Consider the following 27472-nt stretch of genomic DNA (forward strand, 5'->3'; position numbering starts at 1 on the left):
ATGTGATGGATAATTTGTTTTATGTGTGTAAATGGGTCTATTTCTGAATGAACAACTAATTTTTAAATGGAAATAACATTTAAATGTTTGATTTTTGATTCATTTAATTAACAATATAGTTTTCTTGTTGTTCGATTTTTGTTCACTTTTTAATTCATGTTATATCATGCGTGTGACAAATACACCCGAATTTTTTTTATTACTATGTTAGGATCATGTTGTATTGACATTTGTTGTATTGACATTTGGACATGTTTACAATTTTACAAAACTTAACACCTCTGCCGTAATGGGTCAATTTGTAAGTATACTATAAATTTTTTTTTTCAATTAGAAGCCTTAATATATGAATAGATCTTAAGTATCACATAACTTTCTTTGCATTTTTAGAGTCAATACCTTCAATACATACAAATACTGCAAAAAAAATTGTGTGCAACACTTCGCTGTTAGAAATAACTCTCTTTAAAAATTGACAAAACTGAATGTTTTTGTACTTTTGAACTATGATAATTAGCCAATCGCACAGTGTCACGCAACTTTTTTATTTTTTTTAGAGAGAGTTTTTGAGTTGTCTTATATTAACTACAAAAATGATGTGCACCTTTTTATTTCTCCAAAGAAATGGATTCAAAGATGGCAAAAACTAAATTTCTAAAAATTTTTCAAAAAATCTCAAAGTTTTAAACCCTGATTCCGAATGAACGTTTTCGGAAATTTTTTTTTTTCTAACGGTTTTTTTCTATATTCTAAAAAATATATAATAAATTCAAGCAATTTAGTGGTGGTTACTTCCACAGCTTCAGGAATATGCCTGATTCCTTCGATAAAAGGGCTCTTAAAATGTAAAATAAACACAAAATGGGAATTAAGGAGCAATATATATTGTTCTAATAGGTTGTAGACACATTGGATTTACTAGTTTAAAGATTCAAAATTGTTTCCCCCACTTTTTCTAAACTATATGAAACTTTTTTTTATAAAAAGTTTTGTATGTTTAAATTTTCGTTTTTTAATATGGTTTTAATAAATCATCTATGCTAATTTTTACTTATATTTTTCCGTAAAATTTTAATAGTGGTTAGTTAAAATAACAAATACCATAGTAAGTTAACAATGCAAATAAACAAACAGTATAATAAATTAATAAAATTTGCATAGACAAATTACACAGGTCAACAAAAATAAAACTTTTTGAAAAAGCGTTTTTTGGAAAAGTTTTAAAAATTTTACAATATAGAAATATACGTTTTATTATAAGTCTTTTTATTATATATCCACTAGAGATGCCACAAATATTCGGCAACTATTCGGTTTTGGGTGTATTCGGCAACATTTTATACAATTCGGTATTCGGCCGATGATTGCAAACTATTCGACCGATGAATGCAAACTATTCGGCCGATGATTGCAGACTATTCGGCCGAATGCCGAATACCAAATACTGATAAACGGAAACAATTTTTTCGGCATTTGTCGATAACAAACGACAACACTTTTCCTTTTAAACTATACCTGCTTCCGAAAATACCCGCTCACTACGCGCGCTACTATCTGGAGACAAGAAAATAAATCTTAGCAAATTCTGCTAGACTTGAATATTATTTTGCATTAACTGACCACCACTTGTAAGGTTCTGCTTTCCGATCAGAGCGAACAATTTTAATGAATAAACCAATTTCGTTTGCTGTTAAACTTTTCTGTTCGAAATCTTCATGTGTGTGCATGTTTTCTGTATTTTATAATAATAAAACTATATTATATAATACAGTTTGTAATAATATAAATTATTCGAATATGGTTTGTGTCAAAATTACGAGAAGAGCATAGATTATATGCGTAATATTGAACTTTTTTTGTTGAAAAGTTTTGTGATTTGTTTTAAGTTGTTACTTATTTTGTTGTAAAATATTTTATAGTTTGCTTTTAGTTTGAGTTTAGCATTTTAATATAACTAATTTAGAAAAAAAACTTGTTTTTTAAACATTATTAGCATAAGATCATTTCACTATATTTCTTATAATGTTTTATAAATATAAATTTTTTAAAAAAAAACTAAGTTTCTATGTACAGCTTAATACTTTGCTATGCTTACTAATACTATGATAATACCATACTATAATATGACTTCACTATGCTTACTAATACTATGATAATACCATACTATACTAGTTAATAATATACTAACTAATATTCTATATACTTCACTAATTATATTTCAGTTAATAGAATATTAAGATATAAAACAGATCATCTATTATTTGGATATTGCCAACAGGATTAGATGTGATGTGGCATATGGTGTATTTGTGAGAAAATGTAAGCAACCTATACTGCATTTTATTTCTCAAATAACAGTACAATAAAATATATATAATTAATTTTGCAGAAACTTCCTGGAAAAACCAAAAAAAGAACAAAGCAGCTTTTACAGCAACATGCACAATGTGTTATCATTTACATTCTTGACAAAGAGTGTTGTTGACTTTTTTGAGCAAGCAAAAAATTCCAACTGCTGACAGAGAAAATAAAAAAAAAGCATCTATAAGGACAAACTAGCAAAACTTGCCAATGCGAAGATCTTAGATAATGCTGCTATACAAAAGTTAATATGGTACTAGCTATGGAGCACATATTTCTGTAAGATACAAGGAGCAAACTTAAATTTGACTATTGAATCAATACACAAAGAAGAAAAAACTGCAAAGTATTCGAAGCAAACATGAGCTCAAGCCTTATTTATGCAGTATCACTAGATTCTATCTTTTCTGCTACACCTATGATATTAGCTGTACTTAAGGATATTAGCATTATTTCACATGATGACAAAACAAAGTTTTTGACTGGTAAGATCAAGCGTTAGTGTTTGAAAGCCAGGATTAACTTGAAAGTTAGTGAAGTTCAAGTTAAAGCGTTATACTTTGATGGTAAAATGACCGAATTTTTAATAAAAAGAGTGATGGAAACCATATTTTCTATCATAGTGATGGAAAAGCACACATCCTTGATTCAGGAACCTTGATGAGGTTTTTTGAGACACTGCTCTTTTTTTAGCAAAACAGCTGAATTATTAACTTTAACATCTCAAATTCTATAGGAAACAATATCATTTTGGATAATTTGTAAGTGCTAGATGATGGAGCTAACGTAAACACTGGATGGATGAGTAGTGTTGTTTGATTGATTGAGTTGAAACTTCAACGACGTCTCCATTGGGTAATTTAGTTGCTGTATGCAAATGAGTTTCCACTTCGTCATTTGTTTGTGGAGTTAAATGGACCAAAATCTGGTTCTCGATACTAACCAGAATCTATTAGAAAGTCTTTTATAACTTAAGACATTTTAAAGGTTGTTGATTTAAATTAATCTAGAAACCATAATGTAGAAATACCAGCGAGTTGATTCAAATATGTTCATTACAAATCAGCTTTGCCTTTTTGACCTCTATACTAAATAGCACTTGTTCCATCAATCTAATCCCGGAAAACTGCATTAATCTAGGTCGCTCACCTCTGCCAACAGGGTCATCAGATTATATGTTTCTACGACAACTCTCATCAAGTTTGGTAACTATAGTGACATTATGCGTGGTTTGAATTAACTACTTAATTAAGTAATCGAACTACCGAATGTAGCTCATCATCAAAAAGGAGTCAACTATCGTTTATTGAGGTATCTATTTAGTACAATAGTCAAATAATGGTATCTGCCAGATGCCCTACATAAGGTAGTAGACAAATTACTCAAACAAATGCGTTCTTTAGTCATCAAGAAAATATTGATTTTGCAATGATATTAGATAAGCCGCCACAGATTTGAGAAATAAGCGTTAGGTACAGAGAGGTAGAGAAGAAAGAAGTATGAAAGTTAATCAAACAAAAGTGCGGCAATTCAAAGTTCCAACTCTCAATTTTATGTCATTGATTACATGGGACTTAATCGATTGGAGTAATTTACAGCAGGCAGAGCCGTTGCTAACAATACAGCTTAATGAAGAGCAATTGGAAGAAGCAAAAGAGGATTATTTTTAACTTGGTAATATTTTAGAAAAGTTACCGTACCACACGGAAGCTGTAAAACGTTGTGTAAAGATAGTAGCAGTTGTTTTTGCATCGGTTTGTGATGATATAAAAATAGATTGTATAATACGTCCGCCTGCAATCTAGAAAGAAATATGCGAATTTAACAGCAAGGCACATAATAACATTTTTTAGTACAATTTTGGCTCTATGTATGTTAATATTATGTAGTAAATGCAACTTTTTAATTCTAAATCTCTTTTACAATAACATGTTAATCAAAAGGAAAAATACCACAAATTATTACTTAAAATAAAATACGTCAAATATGGCGAATTCTGAAAATTTATCTAACTTGGCCGAAAATTGCTACAGGGGGTAATTCTCGTCCAATTTTGCTCACCTTAGTCTCATTTTTTTAGTTTACTTATAACTAATATAGAAATCGGGAAGAATAATAAAATTCTAAAAAAGTTATTTTTCCTCCACCCTACTAGACGCTTCAAAACCTTTTTTAAAAAAATTCTTCTTAAAGAATTTATTGTTTTGCTCTTTGTATTCGTTTTGAAGCGCGGGTCAAGAAAAGTTGCAACCAGATTTTTTTTTATTTTCTTTAAAAGTCAATTGTGCTTTAGGCTCAGATTAAAGCGAAGACCTCATTGTTGATAAATTCGGTGTTCTCTTAGCTGTCTCTTTATTTCCCAAGTGTCTCTTTATTTTTCCAGGTGTTTTATCAACGTGACAACATATGGAATTACTTCAGAAATTTAAAAATACCCGAATCGGTTATTTTTGTAATTTCTTTGAACGGTTTGAGAAGTTTATTAAATTGTTCCATTAACTCTCATTGAGCAGGTGTTAAATTTTTTAAAGTACCAGTTATGTACAACGAGACAGCTCGCTTTTGGTCTAATAATCCAATAGATAGTATGTTGAATTCTAGCGTGTGCTTACGTCTTGAATTAATTGGTGGTCTAGCAGTTTAACTTCTTGACAAACGCATTTTTTTTGTGCTATAGAGTGTTTAAAATGGGTGACGATTTGTCTTGCAGCAGCTACCACCTGTTTTATTTCAATCAGTTGTAGTAAATGAATAAAACACTTGCCAGAATCATATCCTGCACCTTTTATCATATTAGCCCCATTGTCATGGATAAAATAATGGATCTTGCTAAGCAAAATGCTCCATCTTTTTAGAAAGATGCAATAAAATATTCTGCAATAGTATTGAGTTCTTTTACGATATTGGTACCAGTATGTGAAGGAGAAAACGGTTTTATCGCTAAACAACGTGTTCAAGAATAAAATCTGATTATATCCAATACGCAGTAAAACCTAAGAAACTTTAGTTGTTGTGCTGACATGTCCACATGTCAAATGTCAGGAATACTGCTGTTGCTTTTGAATGACTAGCTTCAATTTTAGTGCAAATTCTTTTAAATATATTGGGGTATTTTTTCAGTAAGTGCGACAAAGTATTTTGTATTGCGGTCCTGCCTTTTCCATAAGCCTGTTAAACCAAACCGTTCAACAAGTGATAATGGTTCGTTGTCTAAAGCAATCATTTTTCCAATTAATTAATAGTAATTTATTGATTTCGGAAATTAATATACGAACACAATTTCCTTTCACCTGTTTCTTTCCGAGTTAACTGTTTCTTTTTTAACATACCTGTTACTGCTGGTATCTTAGAGTCGGAATAAGTGAGAGAACCCTCATTTTGAAGGTGGTTTTTCAGAGAAGTTGTAGCTGGAAACTAAAAAAAGTACTTAAATTTTTAAATCACATTTAATTGGTTATAATATACGTAACATTTTTAATTACTTGCTTTCCTTCCTTCTTCACCACGCGAGATCTTGCTTTTACACAGCAAAAAAACTGCTAGTTTATTGTCTTCCCTACAATTTTCATAATATTTTCAAATAGGTGATTTTTTTTAATTAAAAGATGCCATTTTTAAAGCATTTTGCTTTATTTACAAATAACAAGTCCAAACAAAAATTTGAAATAACGCAACAAACGACAAACGAACACGATGTTTTTCATGTTCACTAAATTGACTTTTTAACTTAAATAGTTTTTAAGGATAATTAATTGTTAATGTATTTATACGGTATTTAATGACAACTAATATAAACTGCAAACAACGCAATTACCACAAGTGCTCTAAAGCTTTTACTATAGAATTACACTTTTTGGTTTATATCTTACGTAACAGGTGTAAGAAAAACAACCTATAAGGAACAAAGTTTGATGTAACAAATATTCAACAAATAACAAGTCCAAACATGCAAATAAAACGAATACGCGTAATTACCGGTAGTGTGATTAAGGTATTCACTTTACTAATGCATGTTGGAAACTGTCTTAGTGTTACCGAATATTCGGCTATTCGGCGGAGAGTCAAGCCGTATATTCGGTATTCGGTAAAATCACTATTCGTGGCATCTCTAAAATCTACACCATTGTAACAGCTTTGTTCATTTTGTTGCGCTGCTATTTGTTTTCATATTACAAAACAAAAAAAACAAAAAAAAAAATTATAAATAGCAAACATTTGGTTACGGTGAAGCAATTATTTTTAATATGCAATATGTTAATTACTTAAAATATGCCATATATAGAACAGACTTTCAACTCGAACAAAACTTTACAATCCGATAAAAACTTTGCAAACTTTGTTGAAATTTAATTTAAATTTTTTTTTGTAAATATTTGTTTTGGTTTTGTAAATAGTACATTATCAGATTTTTAAGAAGAGTTTTTGATTTTTCTTTTAAACTTAGTGTCAATAGATTCCTCTAGAAATGTGTGTGGCTGTTAAAAGATGCGTTTTCCTAAAAAAAAAAGAGTATATAATGCATTTATAACATTTATATTTATATATATATATATACATATATATATAAATATATATATAAATATTTATATATATATATATAAATATATATATAAATATATATATATATATATATATATATATATATATATATATATATATATATATATATATATATATATATATATATATATATATATATATATATATATATATATATATATATATATATATATATATATATATATATATATATATATATATATATATAGGTAATAATAGTCCCTTTTATAAACTTTTTATATAATTAACTCGAAATGTTAATTTTAATTTTATTGTATTAAAAATGTTAAACTTGTTTCAAAATGGTTCAATTAATTTGTAGCACTTCTGGTTATTAAGAAATTTGCATTTTTATACTTCATGATTTGACTTTTTTTTAGACAAAAAAATGCGTAATTTTAAATTCAGTTTTTTTTGTGGATTTTTTTCGCTATTTCGCATTTTGTCGCTTTTTCGCATTTACGCTAATGCATTAGCGTAAACGATACATGCGCAAAAATTTTAAGCAACAACTTTAGGCAATAATCAATCTGTCATTTTTCATGCATAAACTTTTAAACAATAATAAACAAATAAAACAACGTTTAATTCATAACTGACCAAACTTTAGAACAGCAAAAATAATCATACACATTAATATAATTATAGCCCTGATTTACTCTATTGAAATATTGGAACATCAAATTGTGAACAATTAAAACACTAGGTTGACAAATTTTCAATTTTCTTAAATATCATATTTAATATAAAATTAACAATTTTTGTTTTTTTTTACAATTAAATACATTGTAAAATAAGCTTTTACAATACTATTTGTAAAATTTATTATAAACTTTCCATTTATTATTTATTTATTATAACCTTTCCATTTTCAAAGTCAACAAGCAATGAAAAAGTCTTTACTTGATTTTCTTCAGTCTCATAGACTACATCAAACAAAGTTTTTTTTAAATTAGGGGTTAACTTGTTTATTCTAAGAACTTTACCTGTACACCAAAAATATTTTTTAGTGTTGACTTTCATAATTTTATGTTAAATAAAGTTCCCAACAAGATAATTAAGATCATTTACAACATTAGACAAAACGTTTAATTTTTGTTGATTTGCTAACTGAGACAGTCTTGCATTCTTCAATTTTTCACATAACTCTTCTTTTTGTTTCAAAATCAAAATATCTCGTTCTTTTCTTTATTTTTCAGAGTTTTCCACAGCCCATTGTGAGAAACCTTTCTCTCAATGGGCTCTGGAAAACTCCTTGTTCTAAATAATTAATTGCAAATTACTTAATAGCTCATTGTTTGTAAAGTCTATTCTCTTACCACCAAGCATTTTAGTTTTGTAAAAATATTTAGGTTAACATTTTGCTTCCATAACATACCCATAAAAATCCAACTGTGCTCCTATTATTTTTTTGGTTTTTAAGGTGTCACCTAACAATTTTTGAGGTGTCACCTAACAAGTAAATCAGCTGCGCTCTTTTGAAGTCAACTACACCTTCGTTCTTAATTTTAGCAGCTCATTTACCGATTTAGCTTTTTTAAAGAAAGCTTTATTTTCAGCTGTTTTTTAGTTTTGTGTTTTCCAGACAATCTTTCACTCATTTCAAACTTTAATTCTAAATGATGTTGTTTGTATTTCTCTTTCATTTTATTAAAGTTACTTAAAGCTTTTTGAAGCAACAAGTCACGTTCATCCAAGGTCTTTTTATCCAACCAGTCTAGTGTTTTATTTTTATACCACATAGTATAAGCTTGTATAGTGTATTTTGGCATTATTTGGCATTGTTTTGTACAAATTAAAAGATTTAGTACAGCAAAGTCACTTTCTGAAGCTTTGATTGTTGTTGGGACATTCTTTGCAGACTATTGCTTATATTATCAGAAGGATGCCAATATTTACATCTAGGAAGTTGATCACCAGATTGTCTTTCAAGAACAACTAATAAAGAATGATAAATCACTTTTAATGTTTGCAGTGTTAAATCAGTGTCAGCAGTCTCTTCAAATCATTTATCATACAAAATATCTTTATGAATATTAACATCACTTGGACTGAATATAGGTGTTTTCGAAATCATAATTGATGATGCATTTTTACACAAGTCTGAAAGTTTCGTTTTTAAGGTTAGCAAAAATGGATTCATGTCAAGAATACTATTTTGTTATTCAATTATCTGCCAAAGTGGACCAGTAATCATTTTATCAACTATTCCAAGAGCCCGCACTTCTGCTAAATATAAATTGTTGCTAACATCTTCTTTAACTGCAAGTAAAAGATTATTTAGATTCGGCCAATTTTGAAGAAACTCTAAAATATCCTTGTAATAAAAATACAAAGCTGCAGCATTATAATAAAGTATATTAAATTGGTTACCAACAAAGGGTGTTAGCATACACTTACTTTGTCCTTTACCAGCAAAAAATGCATTAAAATACCCAGCAACTCCAACTTCATCACTCCGCCTAACATAAAAGGCTTTACATGCAGTTCTTATCAATTTAGTGGCACCTGATTCTGCAGTATTGCATAAAAAAATATTTTCATAACTGCTGTTTAAAACTAACTTTTTAAATGATTTAATTGTTTTAGCAGTTTTTGTTGCAAAGTTGGTTAGTAAATGCAATTTACAAAAAAAGTTTGACATTTCAATGAAGTCAGCTTGCTCACATTTTTTAATTAATTAGTTTTTAAGTAATTTTTTTCTCATATCTTCAAGTTTTAAAATAAACAGCGGATTAACCAGCCCGACATCAGACATGGTAGTTTTAAAAGAACAAACAAAGTTAGAAATTTTATTTTTCCCTGCTGCTATTATCTAAAATGTCACACATATCATCTAATGTTTTGGTTAACGCATTAATTTGGTTAACACATTAATCTGCATCACTTCCAGCCATTTCAAGTAATCCAAAAGATAAAGTACTTCCAATTGTGGTAGTAACTTGGCAATTTTGAAAATGTCTATGGTGTTTAGTAGTACCATCATTGCGATGACAATTGCCTGAATTACTTTCTAAAGTATGTAACATTTCGGCTCCAACTTAAAGCTGAGTAAGTGCTAATGCTTCAGTCATAAACCAAGATTTTGTACCAATTGAGGGAAGCTTTTCTATATCTAACTTTGCTAGTTTTTTTAAAATTATTGTGATAACCTCATTAATTTTATTCATGCTGACATTCAAAGAAACTAATTTCATAATAACCTCTTTTATATCATTAGAATCCCTCCATTTTGAAATGTTACTATTTTGCAATCAAGGAGAAGACAATTTGAAGTGTTTAAATCTTTATTTTCTTTGTATAATAATTTTGCTCTAATGTTAGAAGAGTCAATATCTTTTTTAGGAATATTAAAATATTAGTAGAAAACTTTTCATGTTTATTTACTACCATGCTATATTTCTTGTTTACATAATACAATTTTTTGCATGCAATTCTTTTTTCCTCACGAAAGAGTGCAACTTTTTTGTCAATTTTTTAAAGCCTATCTATCAAAAGTTTAACTGTTTTATTAAGGTTTGTAGTAACCTTATTATATTAATCTTTCAATTCTTTTATTTCCTTGTTTTGTTTCTTTTTTAATTGTTGAATCTTTGCTTTATTACTTGCATGTTATAATTTATACGTCATTCTCGAGTCGTTAGATGTAAGTGTTTTTTTCATATTGCTATTATGAACTTTAGCAGATTTGAACATATTTTTACAATCGGATAAAGCAAGTTTTAATCTTAAAAATTTTTTTTTTGAGGTTTGATGTTTCAATTTTCTTTTATACCCTTTGTTTTATTGTTCTCGCTTGATATACATACTTCAAAATTATTTTCTGAAATAGGCGGTATAAAGGACGTCAGCTTATATATATCTCTTTTTTTAATGTTTTTTTTTTAACGATTTAAATTTATCTATAACTATTTTAATTTTGTTGTACAAACTCAAATAATTTTCGGTTACTGAAAACAAATTTGAGAACCGGTTTCTAAAATTCGAGCACACCGTTTTTAAACACTGATCATTCAAGCATAGATACCAATCAGATAACTCTTTATTATTCATTATACTAAACCTAATTTTATACAAAAATTGAAATCAATATATTTAATAATATAGTAATAAGTTATTATTAAAATTTTTGCCGAAATTTTGAAATAATATTAAGACGGACGGAAAGGAGGAAGAGGATGGGATTTAAGAGGGTTTCAACTTAAATTTAAAATTTAGGCTGAAGAACCAAAAAAATTGATTTTTTTAAAGGTATTTTAGACCAACCAATTCAACACAAAACTAAAAAAAAAAATTACAGAAACAACGAGAAAAGGTTATATATTATTTTAAAGAGTGCTTGAACGCAAATAAAATAATTTTAAGCTAAGATAATTACCAAAACTTTATTAAAATTGTTTCTACAGTCAGATAAACATTTATTAAAAAATCTAGCAGATATTTTATGAAAGTATAAACTTTTTTTTTTTTTTGCTTTTACAATGACCTGAAAAATAAAAAAATCGGTCTAAAGTTATTCTGAAAAAGTATACTTTATATATAAAAAACTGCGAAAATTTTGTCTACGGAATTTGTCATGTGACTGAAGTACCTAGTAATAAATGCAATATATATATATATATATATATATATATATATATATATATATATATATATATATATATATATATATATATATATATATATACATATATATATATATATATATATATTTATATTATATATATATATATATATATATATATATATATATATATATATATATATATATATATATATATATATATATATATATATATATATATATATATATATATATATATTAGGGCTGTTCATGTGAACACAGGAAAAAAATTTTTTTCTCGATTTGAATGCATAGTTGTTTATTTTGTGCCATTTGACATAGTAATTGACTGTGGAAAAAATCTTTCCAATCAGATAATGTTTAGGGGGTGCTCAATGACCATAAAGTTTTACGAAAAACGTCAAAAACGTGTAAAAAATTCCAAAGTTCCAAAAATTTCTAGAACCTGGTTAGTTAGATTTTTTCCACTGAAATATTGTCTGATTGCGTGCTATATAGATTAATTAAAGTGCAGCAGATTAACTGTCATCAGGGCACCAGACTAAAAAATGTCTGCTAGTGTTTAAAACAACTGTGTTTATATCATTTTGTTAAAATTTGTATTCATAATTTTAATACTATTATTTAACTCAATTTAGAATTTGTTCAAACAAAATAAAAAGGTTTACAAGTATAAATATTATTTTTATTTGGAATTTCAGTTTGACAACAAATGTATTAATATTTTGATAGTACCTAACCTTAGTAACCTATTACAGAAAACTAGCATGGTAGTCTGGTAGTGTATTGTTTGTTATTAAGTGCAGATAATAATAATTTCTAATTTGAAAATATTTATTTAATTTCTTTAGTAATAATTATTATAATATATTGCTGCAGCTGCATAAACCAACAACTGAATGATAAGTTTGTATAATATGGTATTGAGTTTTGATTTTCTCATAATATTTCAGTTATCATTGAAATGGCAGCATCATCTCGTGTTGCTATCTCTACACGACTTCAAACCAAAATCTTTTTAATTGGACAACCAGAGCCAAATCTTCCAGATAAAGTTCTTCCCTTAACATCTGATGTTTTAAAAACATTTTTTTATCATCTTAATTCAACCAAAAAGTCAGTGCCTGAAAGTCTTAAAACAACTGTTGATGAACTGATTATTATTTGGAATAAAGCCCGTATTCCGACAGCATTTCATCCGAATGTAGTCTTAAAGTTGAAAACTTTAGTCCAGGAATTTAAATTAATAAAAAAAAATAAATCCAGATTGTCAGATTCTCAGAAATCGAGAGAGAAATCATTTACAGACACCATTGGCCTATTTTTTGACATTGCCCACAAGGATGCTGAAACCATGATCAGAATTGAAGAAGATAAAGAATTTTTATTGGATCAGAGATGTCAGAGAAAAATGGTGATGTTTGGAGAGGACAAAGAACTTTCAAAATTAGAAGAAAGAAATGAAGCAAGGAAACAAGCAGAGAGAGAACGAAAGCTAAAAGAAGAGCAAAGACAATCTGGTGCGAGTGCAATAGTTCCTGTTATTGAACCTTTACATGACGAAAGTTATAGTGATGACAACGATAACGATGCTGTTGATAATGACAAAATGGTTGATAGAGATTTTGAGATAGAAATCCCTGTTTATTACAGACAACAAGTCAGTAAAGCAAGTTCTTCAGGGTCAGCTGAATCAAGTTTAGCAAGTACTCCAAAACGACAATGTATCTTAGATACAATTCTTGACTCGCCTGATGTTTCATCAACATTAGACAGAATTAATCTATCTGACACAAAATTTACTATACTAGCAGCAGCAATTGCAAGGGCTGGTGGACAGAACCTCGATGATGGATCATTGTCACGTTCTACAGTCCGTAGAAAACGAACCTATCATCAATCAAATGTTGAAGCCACTGTTCGAACTGAATTCTGCGATTTGGACAAACCACCATTAATCGTCCACTGGGATGGCAAACTGATGATAGATCGTACAAATTCTGCAGCCCCTAAAGCAAATGTTGACCGGCTATCTGTAGGTGTGACAGGTCACAATGTTGACAAAATACTTGGAATAGCAAAACTATCAGCTGGAACTGGAGAAGCCCAAGCAAAAGCAGTTATTCATCTGCTTAATTTCTGGGACATAATTGGTGATGTTATTGGAATGAGTTTTGATACTACAGCCTCTAACACTGGCTCAAAAAATGGTGCATGTGTAGTTCTAGAGAAACATATAGGTAGAAATTTGTTATATTTCGCTTGCAGACACCATGTTTATGAGATCATAGTAGCAGGAGTGTTTGGATCACTATTTGGACCATCATCTGGTCCCAACATACCTCTTTTCCAGAGATTTCAGCAATATTGGCCCAAAGTTAATCAAGGAAATTTTAAACCTCTGGATGACATTCGAATGAAAATACCCCTGGTGCAAGAACTACAAAATGAAGTGATTGCATTCCTCAAAGAAAACCTGCATGTTAAAATGCCAAGGGATGACTACAAAGAAATCATGGATCTCTGTCTGTTAATACTTGGAAAACTGCCTGATCAAGAAGAGAAAAATTATCATTTCAAGATCCCTGGTGCTTATCACATGGCTCGCTGGATGGCCAAGGTTATTTATTGTTTTAAGATTTATTTATTTCGTGAAGAGTTCAAGTTGACCACAAAAGAGGAAAAAAATCTCTGTGAATTTTGCTTATTTGCTAGTCTGGTTTATGTAAAATCTTGGATATCATGCACAAATGCCAGCGATGCTCCAGTTAATGACTTGTTTCTGTTTCAGCAACTTAAGCAGTTTGCAGTTGTGAATAAACGATTTCCGAAGCAGCAGTCAAGAACTTTCAAAACCATTTGTGGTACCTTTCACCAGAATTGGTCCCACTAGCTTTGTTTTCAAACAAACTTCAAACGGAAGAAAAGCGAAAAATGATTTCCAACATGAAATTTCACGGTGAGAACTGGTCTGAAAGGTTGATCAAATTAAAGAACATTGAAAGTCTAGAGAAGAAATCTCTGGACATGCTGGTGAGATCAGTTTCAGCAAGTGCGTTGCGGTCAATGAAGGTTAATATTGATTTTCTGTTCAACAACGATCCAGCTACCTGGAATGATTCCCCAGAATACCAAGAAGGAAAAAATTTAGTATATTCATTGAAAGTAGTAAATGATGCTGCCGAACGATCTGTGGCTTTAATGTCGATGTTTAATGAATCGATTACAAGGAATGAATCTGAAATGCATGAGGTTAATTCAGGTGGTTGAGGATCACAGAAAGCGAGTGCCAGATGCCAGAAAGTGTACTCTGAAGAGTTATAGTCCTCGCTAGCATTAACATTGCACGAACTATAACATTACGATAATTAAATGTTAATTGCTCATATGTTTTTTTGTTTATAATTCGTATTTTAATCAATGACAAAGAGTCAAAAATCCTAGTGTTTTATTTTGGAAAAATTCTGATATAACAAAAACCGCAGAACTTTAGTCGTATTGCAGTATTTTATTTCATTAATTTCTCTGCTAATAAACCAGTCTAAAGTGAATGTGGATTGTAATTTGTATTCAGAATTTAATATTTAGAGATAATTAAAACTGATCAAATCTGAAAAATCTAATTAACCGGGTTTTAGAAATTTGTGGAACTTTGTTACTTTTTCCATGTTTTTCACATTTTTCGTAAAACTTTATGGTCATTGAGCACCCCCTAAACATTATCTGATTGGAAAGATTTTTTGCACAGTTAATTACTGTCAAATGGCACAAAATAAACAACTATGCAATCAAATCTGAAAAAAATTTTTTTTTTGGACAGCCCTAATATATATATATATATATATATATATATTTATATTTATATATATATATATATATATATATATATATATATATATATATATATATATATATATATATATATATCTATATATCTATATATATATATATACACACACACATATATATATATATATATATACATTTATGTAGAAACACACACACACATATATATATATAAATATATATATATATATATATATATATATATATATATATATATATATATATATATATATATATATATATATATATAAAATGATTTTGGGGAGCCTAGCCAAGGCTCTGTATATATCGCAATGATTGGAGCCTGAGATCAACAAAACCCAAAACTTGCGCTCAAGCACTAAATAAGGTTTCCTTACGATCCCTTACGAATATAAACAATTTTTTCAAAAAACTACAAAAATAATAATTGAAAATCTTGTTAATTTTTTAAAATATTTATTCAATTTTATTTTTTGTCTTTTATTTCTTTATTTTTATGTTTTTATTATATTTATTGCAAAGTGTACATAGAAGAAATTATTTAAAAAGAGACGAGTGAGAGTGTGAGTGAACATACGCCGACTGATTATCTAAGTACAGGAACAGCAGTGTACATATATTCACATGATTTTCTATGGATAAGGACTATCCTTATTGTACAATCATTTTTTAAGGATCGGAATAGTAAATGTACTATCATATTGTGTAAATAGGGATGTTAAGTAAAAATATACCAACTGAGGGTTCAGGTTTATAATTTTATTCTAGCTTTTAATTTTCAATTAACTTTGGATTCAATTATAGTTTATTGAACAACTTTCATAAAACCTGACAAGAACTCAAACAGCACAATTTATTTGACCGAGCGCACTTATTATTATCGGTCCAATGTAACCTCATGGCTAGGGTCACATTGGGATTCAACTGTTATTGTAATTATAGATACATCTACAGGGCGTTATAAAAGTAGATCTATGAATAACAAATTACTCTTAAATGACCCTACTATATCTTATTTTTAAAATTTCTCTTTAATGTATATATAAAAAAAATTCACGTTTTTCAATATGTTCGTATACGCCTTAATTATTAATATTAAGACGCATATCAAAATTTAACTGAATAATTCAGTTATTTAAAAAATTCTACAAAACCATAAATTAAACATTTTAGTTTAACAAAATATATAGCAAATGTGGTTATTTTATATTATGTTTTGAAAAAAAAAAACTTTTGGCAAGTCAGAAGAGTTTAGAATTTTGTTAGTAATAAATATAATCTTTCGCATAATTACAATGAAATATTTGATTTTTTATTGTAACCATGAGTAAGACTAGACAGTGCCGTAATTAGACTCCGCCACGCCCCTAATGTGGGGGTGGGGTGGAAGCGAACTTAGTGAACCCTCTTTTACAAATTTAAGGAGCCTTTTTCATTTTTTGTAATACCTAATAATGGAAGGTTATTTATGACTTCGGGACTCGAATGACAGGTGTTTTATAGTGGAAGAGGGCTGACTTCCGACACACTAGCCACGGCAATGTGTCTAGACATTTACTTAAAGAATAAAAGACAGAATCATTATGAGATAATGATGAAATGTTGAACTAAATCCTGTACAAATTATATAAATAAAATAGTATTCAACAACTATTTTTTTTATTCCGTGTAAAAATAAAGTAGGATAACCCAAATAGGATAATTGTAAGCAAGACACCAAGACAAGGAAAGTGAGATATTAAATTTTTTTTTTTGTACTCTGAGTGAAGGGAAGTTTAATAACTTTTTCATCTTCTTAAGCCTATTAAGAGCCCCCCCCCCCCCCCCTTCGTTATATCAGTCACTGATAAAAATAAAAACTGTGTAATCAGGATTTAAAAATTGTCAACCTTAAAAATTCTTGTAATTTTTGTAACTCTCGATTTGTCAAAAATTTTCGTTTTTTGTTTATTTTCACCATAATATAAAACTTATATAAGAATATCAAATTCTATTGAAACTATGATGAAGCACTAGTTAAAGCACAATAGAATTAAATTGTTTTATATTCATGTTCTATAAAAAATCTTCTGATTAAGTCAGATTATTTTGTTTTGAAGTTATTTAAAAAAGTTAAACTGTAGTTGTCCCAACAATAAAAGCTCCTCGGGGCGTGTGTAAATATAAAAAATTTATAGATATGTTTAGAAAAAAAAATTTTTAACAGGAAATTTCAGTTAGATAATGACCCCAAACATCCCCTCAACACCAAACAACATTCAAGTTGGTACACAACAGTAGTTTTTGTGATTCTAATTCAATTTTTATGCACCTCAATCTTAATTCTCAATACTCATTTTTGTTGCATCTACACTACCATTCAGGACCAAGCAGTATTGCTTTCATTCTTTGATTTTGTAGAAAATTTAAAAAACAGTTTGAAAAAATTTGAGAAAGAATTATTTAAAAGAAGTATTGAAAACAATATATATATATATATATATATATATATATATATATATATATATATATATATATATATATATATATATATATATATATATATATATAATTATCACATAATCAAAATAACAATATATAATATATATATATATATATATATATATATATATATATATATATATATATATATATATATATATATATATATATATATATTGTTATTGGATTATGTAATAATAATCAACTCTTTTTCGATTTGAGAGTGATCAATATAAAGTGAAATAATCACAAAATAGATCAATAAATAAATAAAAGGTTAGATGAAAAAAACAACTTTTTTACGGTACTTAAAGTTTCATGCCATTTGCGGCACTCGTCCGCTATATATTTAAATAAAAAAACCGTTCAAAAATACAATTAAAAAACCGTTACAAAATTCAAAAAAAAACAACAATGGAATGAGTTCTGACGTCAAATAATAATAATAATAATAATAATAATAATAATAATAATAATAATAATAATAATAATAATAATAATAATAATAGTAATAATAATAATAATAATAATAATAATATGGAAAAACATCTTTTTTAATTGCCAGTGTCAAATTGGGAAAGAAGGAATCTGTTTCTGTCTGCACTTAGAAACAATCTCACTCCATTTATTCAATAGATTAGTATTTTTATAATTTAGAATTTCATATTTTTCGGTGAGACATAATTTACAAGATTTGGATGTTGGATTATATGCTTTACATCGTTTAAGAATTTTCCACTTAACTATAGGGACTAAATTAGCTTCTTTTAACTTCCATACATGTTTTGAGAGCTCAGTATCATTTTTGTATTTAGAGATGTTAAATGATTTAACGTGATTAGCGTATCTTAATTTAAAAGGAGTCTCACTTATACTTATGTAGGATTTTTCATTAGGAGATGAATCAAGATTAGCAGTGGTTACAGTTGCTTGATATACAATGTTGCTTGTTAAACATTTATTGAACAACTTTTTTTTTAGGAAAATGTTTGTCGATTAGTTTCAAAAAACATTTTCCCACCTCGGTGCTAACTTTTTTGCTAAATGGAGGATTAAATCAAATGATGTTGCGGGCTCTGTTCCGTTTTGGAGTTGGTATTCCTATAGGATTATATATTAGACTACATTTATCACCAGACTTTAATAAAGCTTCATTATATAGAGGAATAGTAATTTGGAATATTTCTTTGTTAGAAGAGTTTGTAGACAATCTAAGTTCAACCGAATGTGATATTTGTTTTAGGATACTTGGTGGGTGATTTGAATCAGCATGAATGTAATTTAATGTATTATCAGGTTTGAAATAAGGTTTAAAAGTGCAGTCATTAAGATTTAGAGTTACGTCGAGGTAGTTAACAATTTTCATGTTGCATTGTAGAAATCCGTAAGCCATTGCATTTAAGTATTTCGATAATATGCTTTTTTATTTTTTCCATTTCAGGGCCGCTTTTATTACTAAAAACTGCCAAGCCATCGACACGGTATAAACCAACCTCATACTTGTTATAAAGTTTTTTATTTTCAAATTTCAAATGCCATCAGATTAATTTGGTTGTAACTCTTTAAAAGATCATTACATGTTTCAAATATAGTTTCATCTTCTTTTTGAGAATTTGAAAGTCCTTTTCATTCATGATTTAATGCAAATTTTTATTTATTTCTGTTCAAATTTTTAATTTTATTTACAAAGCTCTATTGACCAGTTGGAACGGTTTAAAATTTATTTTGGTTGGAATTTACAGTAAGTGGATGCATCAAAAATAAAAAACCAAATTTTTCATTTCTGAACTTTATAAAACAATTAGCAAAAGAATTTTTTATCCAAAAAACACTTATTTTTAATAAGTATTTTTGATATTAGATAATTTGACACAGATATTTAACATTAAAAAGAAACTTTATTTTTTTAAATCAAAATTGGAGTTTTTTCTCATCCTTGCAATTCTCTTTTGAGATTGTAAAAATAAGCTGTCATAACCCAAAATAAATTTTTGTAACCAAATCGATCGTTTAACTCTGGATATTTAAAAGCTTTTGACCACTAAAAATGTTATAATATAAATAAAGTGACCGAAACATTAAAGAACACCTCCTAGATTTTTCATATAGGAACACCTAAAACTTGCGAAAATTTAATGCTTTTGAGAAAATTTTATTTGATTATTTTTACAAGCTAGTCCTTTGCGACTTGAATGAATGTATGTATGTATGTATGTATGTATGTATGTATGTATGTATGTATGTATGTATGTATGTATGTATGTATGTATGTATGTATGTATGTATGTATGTATGTATGTATGTATGTATGTATGTATGTATGTATGTATGTATGTATGTATGTATGTATGTATGTATGTATGTATGTATGTATGTATGTATGTATGTATGTATGTATGTATGTATAGATACATACATACATACATACATTCTGTTCTAACAAAACAGTTTTCACACTGATTTTGTTTTCACACTGTATTTTATGTTTATGCATTACATACAAAAATTAACACTAATTAAAAACAATGTTAAAATTTTTGCAGTCAAAATCTATTCATGCACTTTCACAGAACGCTGTGCTTGAGCAACAATTTATAATATATAATATAAATAATTACGTCTTTATTTTATTACAATACTATGCAACATCAAAACATTATTTTATTTCATTGCATTAAACAAAAAATTTTATGAAAAATTATTATTTTAAGCCTTAATCTGGAACTGGCACAGTTAAATTATAAAATATAGTTGCAAATGAAGAATATTTTTTACTGTTACAAAAATGTACAACGCCAGCTGTCGATGTAAAAACAAAAATCTAACTAAAAAGTATTTTTTTTTTACCTTTTTTAATTTTTGCACAATACAGGATAAGAACAACAAGAAAAAAAAGCAATACACCAAACAACGATGTAACTATGGTAAGTATAGTAATTTCTTTCATTTGTTCTTGATTTTTCCTTATCAAATCTAATATATTAGAATCTTTGTTTTTATCCAATCCATTATTTCTAGGGATGCACTGATAATCTTTGGAACCAAAGCAGTTTTGCAAAGAGAAAAAAACATTATTTGGACAATCATAGTAACCTGTATTAAGTTTTATAATTTGGGAAAGTGTTCTTGATTCAACTTCATTAATTTCCTAAAAATTCAATAAATTAATTTGAAACATGTAAGAATACAGTAGATATATATTTAAATATATATCTACTGTATTCTTACATGTTTATATATATATATATATATATATATATATATATATATATATATATATATATATATATATATATATATATATATATATATATATATATATATATATATACAGTATGCAAATAAAATAATCGTACACTTAAAAAAAAATCATAAATTTTAAGATTGCATCAAAAAAATAAGTTGTCCATTAAAATATTTAAAAGTTTTTTTTAGATATCTTATCAAGTATTGTTTTATGAATTTATTTGAGTATTGGTGAAATAATTTCTTTTCAAACCTATTGAATTTTACACAATTGATCTAATGGTGCATAAAATTGACTGCAAAAAAAATAATCGTACAGTTTAAAAATGTCAAATTGATCAAATTCCATGGAATTTAGTATCGAATGGGGCCTCCTTTAGCCTTGATGGCCTCATCTAGATGATTTGGCATTGAGTTGATCAAATTTTGGGTCTCTTCTGTTGTTATATTATCCTATACCCTCATTATAGTTTCTTTCAAGTTGTCTTTGCGTCTAAATGCTCGGTCGCCAATTTTTCTATCCAAAATATACCACCAATTTTCTATTGGATTCAAGTTGTGACTTTGATTAGCCCTTCCAAAACATTGATGTTATTTATGTCAAAGTATACCTTCGTTTTCTTAGCGATATGTTTTGGATTGTTATCCTGCTGGAGCATGAAATCGCTTCCCATTTTCAATTTTTAAGTATATGGTTGCAAGTTAGCTTTGAGAATTTCACAATACATTGAAGCACCTATTTTGTCATCAATAAATGAAAAATTTCCCCACTTCTCTTTAACTCATATTACCCCAAACCATGGCCTACTTTAATTATACGGCCGGATATTTTGCATTTTGAAGAAAAAAATAGAAGGCCAATTTTCTCAAAAAGTGTTTTCAAAGAAGCAGCTTTGAAAGTTCAAAAAGATGGTTAACAAATGTTGCGTTGTAAATTGTCGTTCAAATTATCATAATTATGGTGAAGTATCTACAATAGTATTTTCGTTTCCAAAAAATAAAGAGTTGAAAAAAAATTGGATTAAATTTGTAAATAGAAAAGATTGGAGACCTACTAATTCTTCCGTTATATGCATCAAACACTTTGAAAAAAAATATTTTCAGAAAGGTAACACGAATCAACGTTTTAGATTAATAAAAAAAATAAAGCCTATTCCAACTATTTTTGATTGCACAAATTTGACTGAAGAAGGTTCATCACAACTTATAAAATCTTCTAATTCATTAAGAAAATCACCAACTAAAAGAATATTTCAGCCAGATCAATATGAACAGTTTTTATTGAATGATTAGATTAGTAGCTTTGACGATATTACTGAAAGTCTTGCTCCAGATCGTTTTTCATACTTGAAGTATCATGATTATGTAAGTTTTTATAAATTGAGTCATAGTACTTTATCTATTCCAGAAGTTACAGAGTGCATTCGTGTAAACAATGAGATGCATGTTAAATTATTTTACAAAGGTTCACCTCTGCCATTGCCTCAGTGGTTTTGTCAAGGAAGAGATTGTCGTTTATCTTGTAAAAGTATGCTTCATAATTTTCCTACCTACATTAAATCACAAGCCGAACAATTTTCATCTGTATTGACTGAATTACAGCAAATTAAATATATGAAAAAACCTATTTATTCAGCCAGTATTATTAAATATTCACTGATATTACGATATACTTCTATGCAGTCATACCAACTTTTGTGTGATTGCCTTTACCATCATTATCATTACTTAAAAATATAACTAGTGGAAATGCTCTAAGTTGTGCAAAACGTTTAAAATTAGAAGGTAAGATATCTCAAGACATTTGCTTGATTTTTGATGAAATGTACTTGCAAAAATGTAAGGACTACTTTGCTGGAGAGATGATTGGTAGTGATGAGTCTGGAGAAATGTATAAGGGAATAGTTTGTTTTATGATAGTTGGCCTGAAACAAAACATTCCATATGTGATTAAAACGTCTCCTGAAAAAAAAATCACTGCTGAATGGTTGAAAGAAGAAATTTTTGAATGTCTTCGTATTTTAACTGAATGTGAATTTAATGTTAGAGTTATTGTGTGTGACAACCATTCCTCTTCTGTTTCTTGTTTTAAAAAAATTCTTTGTGCATCGAATCAACAAGCCGAAGATTGATTTTTTATTTACAATCTAAAAAAAATTTACCTTTGTTTTGATGTTGTACATCTTATTAAAAACATCAGAAATAATTTGTTAAATTGCAAAAGATTTTTATTTCCAGATTTTAACTTAAATGGATTTAAAGATCCTATAATTGTATGTGGGGGAGAAATTAAATGGAGCACCTTCCATAATATTTATGAAAAAGACATCGCTCTTGATGCTGGCTTGCGTGAAGCACCAAAAATAACAATGAAAGTATTACATCCTGGCAATTTTAAACAAAATGTTTCTTTAGCACTTGCAATTTTTGATGAAACTACATCTGCAGCGATTCACTCATATTTTCCTGATCTTAATAGTAGTGCAGACATTATTTAACAAGTGGTGGGTTTTATCAAATTCTAAATTTCAATATTCAACATGTAATATTTTAGGTAATGCAGTCTTTTCTGGTGATAAAAAACCTGAATTTCTTAGGGAAATGGCACATTGGATTGAAGCTTGACAATCACAAAAGATACCAAACTGTGAGAAGTTTACTTTAAGTGTTCAGACAGTTGCAGCACTAATAAGAACACTTTATAGTCATGTCTTATTGATCGAGGACTTACATAATGATGGATATCACTTTGTTTTAACTGCGAGATTTCAAAGTGACCCATTAGAAAGGAGATTTGGACAATATAGACAAATGAGCAGTAGAAGATTTTTGGTGGGTTAAAAATATGTCACTATTTCTGAAAAAATATTAAAAATCAAAAGTATAGTTAAAGAAAGTATTAACTTTGATGATAGTTTGAAAATGCCTCTTGAGTCAGAAAATAATTTAACAGATTTGAAAAACTTTCTTCTTGATATTGATAAAGCTGAGTGTACTCCAGAAATCATGACACTTGCACCAGAAAGTTGGGAAGTAGGTGCTCATATTGCTGGATATATAGCAAAGAAACTTAAAAAACGCTTTGGTACATGTTGTAAAGAATTTTTATGTTGTGTCAATATTTATGAAAGCAATCTTGATCATACTTATTTAACAATTATTTCTAGGGGTGGTCTCACTATTCTTTCACCATCACTTTTGGATTATGTTTGCACATCCTTTGCTATGATTGACTACTCTTATAACAAAATAAAGAAATTTAATTTACATGCACGACAAGCTTTAGAATATTTTTTAAAGCACTTTTATGACTCTTTTCAGACTTTTTCTTGTCCCATGCATGAGAAAATTGGGATAAAACTTGCTGTAAAAACTGTTATAAACATTTTTCTTAATAATAAAAGAATTATCTTTACCAGCGAAGTAGCTGTTGATCATGTAAAATCTTTTAAAAAGAAATACTTTGAGAATGTTTAATAAATTATTTATAATATAATTATTTTATTTTTTAATGAAAAAAGAAAAATATTTTAATATTTTTTATAACTGTTCTTGTTTCTTACATTGTTTTTACTAATTCTAAATTTTAAAATAAAGACTCTTTTTATTTATTTATTTCTAAATAAATGTTCGTTTAATATCTAACACTATGAATATATACAACTTTAGTGGACTTTTTAAATTTAGAAAGTAAAATAATTTGGAAAATGTTCAAAATGTATTAAGTTTTTAAAACATTACGATTTTAAAAACTGACCTTCTATTTTTTTCTTCAAAATGCAAAATATCCGGCCGTATAAATAAAGTAGGCCATGCCCAAACCATCACATTTCCTTCTCCATGCATTACACTACCTCGCAAAAAACTCAATTTATAAGCTTCTCCTTTTTTTTGCCACACTATTTGGACTCCATCCGATGAGACTAGATTGTATTTGACTCACCTGACCATAAAGTTTTTTTCCAATATGATATCAACATTTTTTAAGTACTTCGATGCAAATTCCAATCGACATTTCATTTGTGTAGAAGTTAAAAAAGGTTTATTTCGAACCACTCTACGTCTATATCCTTGTTCTCTTATACAATTTCAGATTGTTTGAGGAGTCACTGTGATGTTATGATCTTCTTGAATTTTTAAAGCTAATTTAGCTGCCAAAACAAATATATTTTTCTTCACATTAATGATGACATTAACGATATTTCAATCAATTGCACTATTGGTCTTGCGTTTTCATCCTCTACCAGCCACACTAGCAACGGTTCCAATCAGATTATGCTTCTTAATAATTGAGAAAATAAAGGTACACTTTGACATAATAAGCATCAGTGTTTTGAAATGGACATTTCAAAGTCCGGACTTGAATCCAAAAGAAAATTGGTGGTATTTTTTGAACAGAAAAATTGGCAAACGAGCATTTAGACGCAAAGACAACTTGAAAGAATTTATAATAAGGGCATGGGATAAAATAACAGCAGAAGAGACCCAAAATTTGATCAAATCAATTCCAAATCATCTAGATGAGGCCATCAAGGCTAAAGGAGGCCCTACTCGATATTAATTTCTATGGAATTTGATCAACTTGACATTATTTTTGAACTGTACAATTATTTTTTTTGCACTCAATTTTATGCATCATTAGATCAATTGTGTAAAATTCAATAGGTTTGAAAAGCAATTAATTCATCAATACACAAATAAATTCTTAAAACAATACTTGATAAGATATCTAAAAAAAAACTAAAAAAATATTTTAACGGGCAACTCATTTTTTTGATGCAATCTTTATATTTATAATTTTTTTTTTAAGTGCACGATTATTTTATTTGGATACTATATATATATATATATATATATATATATATATATATATATATATATATATATATATATATATATATATATATATATATATATATATATTAGGGTGCATCCAACGCCCCATACAATCAAAAATTGATCTGTCCCTATTTTTAAAACTTTCTATTGGTTCTCACAAGACACCCTGTTAAATTTTTTCAAAATTGAATGAGATTTAGGGGGGCCACCTCAAGTCTGAAACTTGCAACAAGACCCTAAACAGAAGGGAAAAAAAGTTTTTCAAAAGTATGTCATGTTGGGTCTCAAAAGAAGCGAAACTTTATAAAAATTTCAAAAATAGTTATCATTTTTTTGTTAAAAATACCTTGAAAATTTTTTTTAACAAAAACATGAAAAAAAAGGTTTTTTTTAATTTTTTGTTAAAAAATAATAATTTTTATGCAATAAAACTTAGAATAATAATTCTTGTGTAAAATTTTGTTATTTTTGAAATTTTTATAAAATTTCGCTTCTTTTGAGACCCAACATGACATACTTTTGAAAAACTTTTTTTCCTTCTGTTTAGGGTCTTGTTGCAAGTTTCAGACTTTAGGTGGCCCCCCTAAATCTCATTCAATTTTGAAAAAATTTAACAGGGTGTCTTGTGAGAACCAATAGAAAGTTTTAAAAATAGGGACAGATCAATATATATATATATATATATATATATATATATATATATATATATATATATATATATATATATATATATTATATATATATATATATATATACATTATTTTAAAACATCAAGAAATACAGTTTCTCTCAATACAAATAATATTATTTTATAAGAAATTTTCGCTGGGTTATAGATACCAGCATCATCAGCTTGTAAAATGTTACAATAATTTTTAATCGTTATAGTTTATATAAAATTGTTACTATTGACGTCAGCGGTTGAATGGCTTCTTTTGATTTTTAAATTTTAAAAATGGCGTCCAAAACATAGTTTTTACATATTGGCCTTCATCAAGGTTAATTCCGCCGTTTCGCGCAGAGCACATGTTGTTTTGTATTTCTAACGCCTCTCTAATTTTTCTTTCAAACTTTTTATTTTCTACTTTTAACGTTCTTGTTTTTTCCCAGATAATATTTTCTTTGCAAAAGGTTTTATGATATGCTAATGCAGATTGATTAGGCTTGTTTTCATTAATGCTCTTCTGATGTTGATGCATCCGCGTACTTACCTGCATTTTTGTTTCACCTATGTAGACTTTGGAGCAGTTGCATTTTATTATATACGTTCCAGGTTGGCTGTTACTTGGTAGTTTTGTTTTGTTTTTTGATGTTAATAAAGATCTTAAATTTGGGTTTGATTTAAATACTGCTCTGTACCCTGCTTTTCGGAATATTTTTCGAAGTTTTGGTGAAAGGCCTGGTACCCAAGGTAAAGACACTACAGGAAGATTGTTGCATTCTGATGGAATTTTGTTTTTATTTTGTCTTTTTTGATGGAATTGGTGTGTAATATTCCTCAATAGCTTTTCATCGTACCCATTTTCAATAAACATGTCAATTAAAAAATTTATTTCGTTTTGCAAATGATGT

The 27472-nt window shown here is 28.0% G+C and overlaps 1 protein-coding gene across 6 annotated transcripts in view; it reads right to left on the reverse strand.

Moving 5' to 3' along the window:
* Window positions 1-6575: 6575 nt before the first annotated feature.
* The window catches only part of LOC100209490 (peroxinectin A), an 88030-nt gene continuing 67133 nt past the window's right edge, over window positions 6576-27472 (reverse strand). For 4 of the 6 annotated variants that reach the window (XM_065799433.1, XM_065799437.1, XM_065799438.1 and 1 more), the window contains 2 exons: window positions 20663-20963; window positions 6576-6856 (listed from right to left, as the gene is read on the reverse strand). In XM_065799433.1, coding sequence (XP_065655505.1) covers window positions 6840-6856; window positions 20663-20963 — 318 coding nt within the window. In that variant the 3' untranslated portion in view covers window positions 6576-6839. Of the gene's footprint in view, window positions 6857-20662; window positions 20964-26683 lie in introns of those variants that run through there. The other 2 variants (XM_065799434.1, XM_065799439.1) reach the window with 1 other exon arrangement.

The sequence above is a fragment of the Hydra vulgaris genome, chromosome 06 (genome assembly GCF_038396675.1).
Source record: "Hydra vulgaris chromosome 06, alternate assembly HydraT2T_AEP".
NCBI lineage: Eukaryota > Metazoa > Cnidaria > Hydrozoa > Anthoathecata > Hydridae > Hydra > Hydra vulgaris.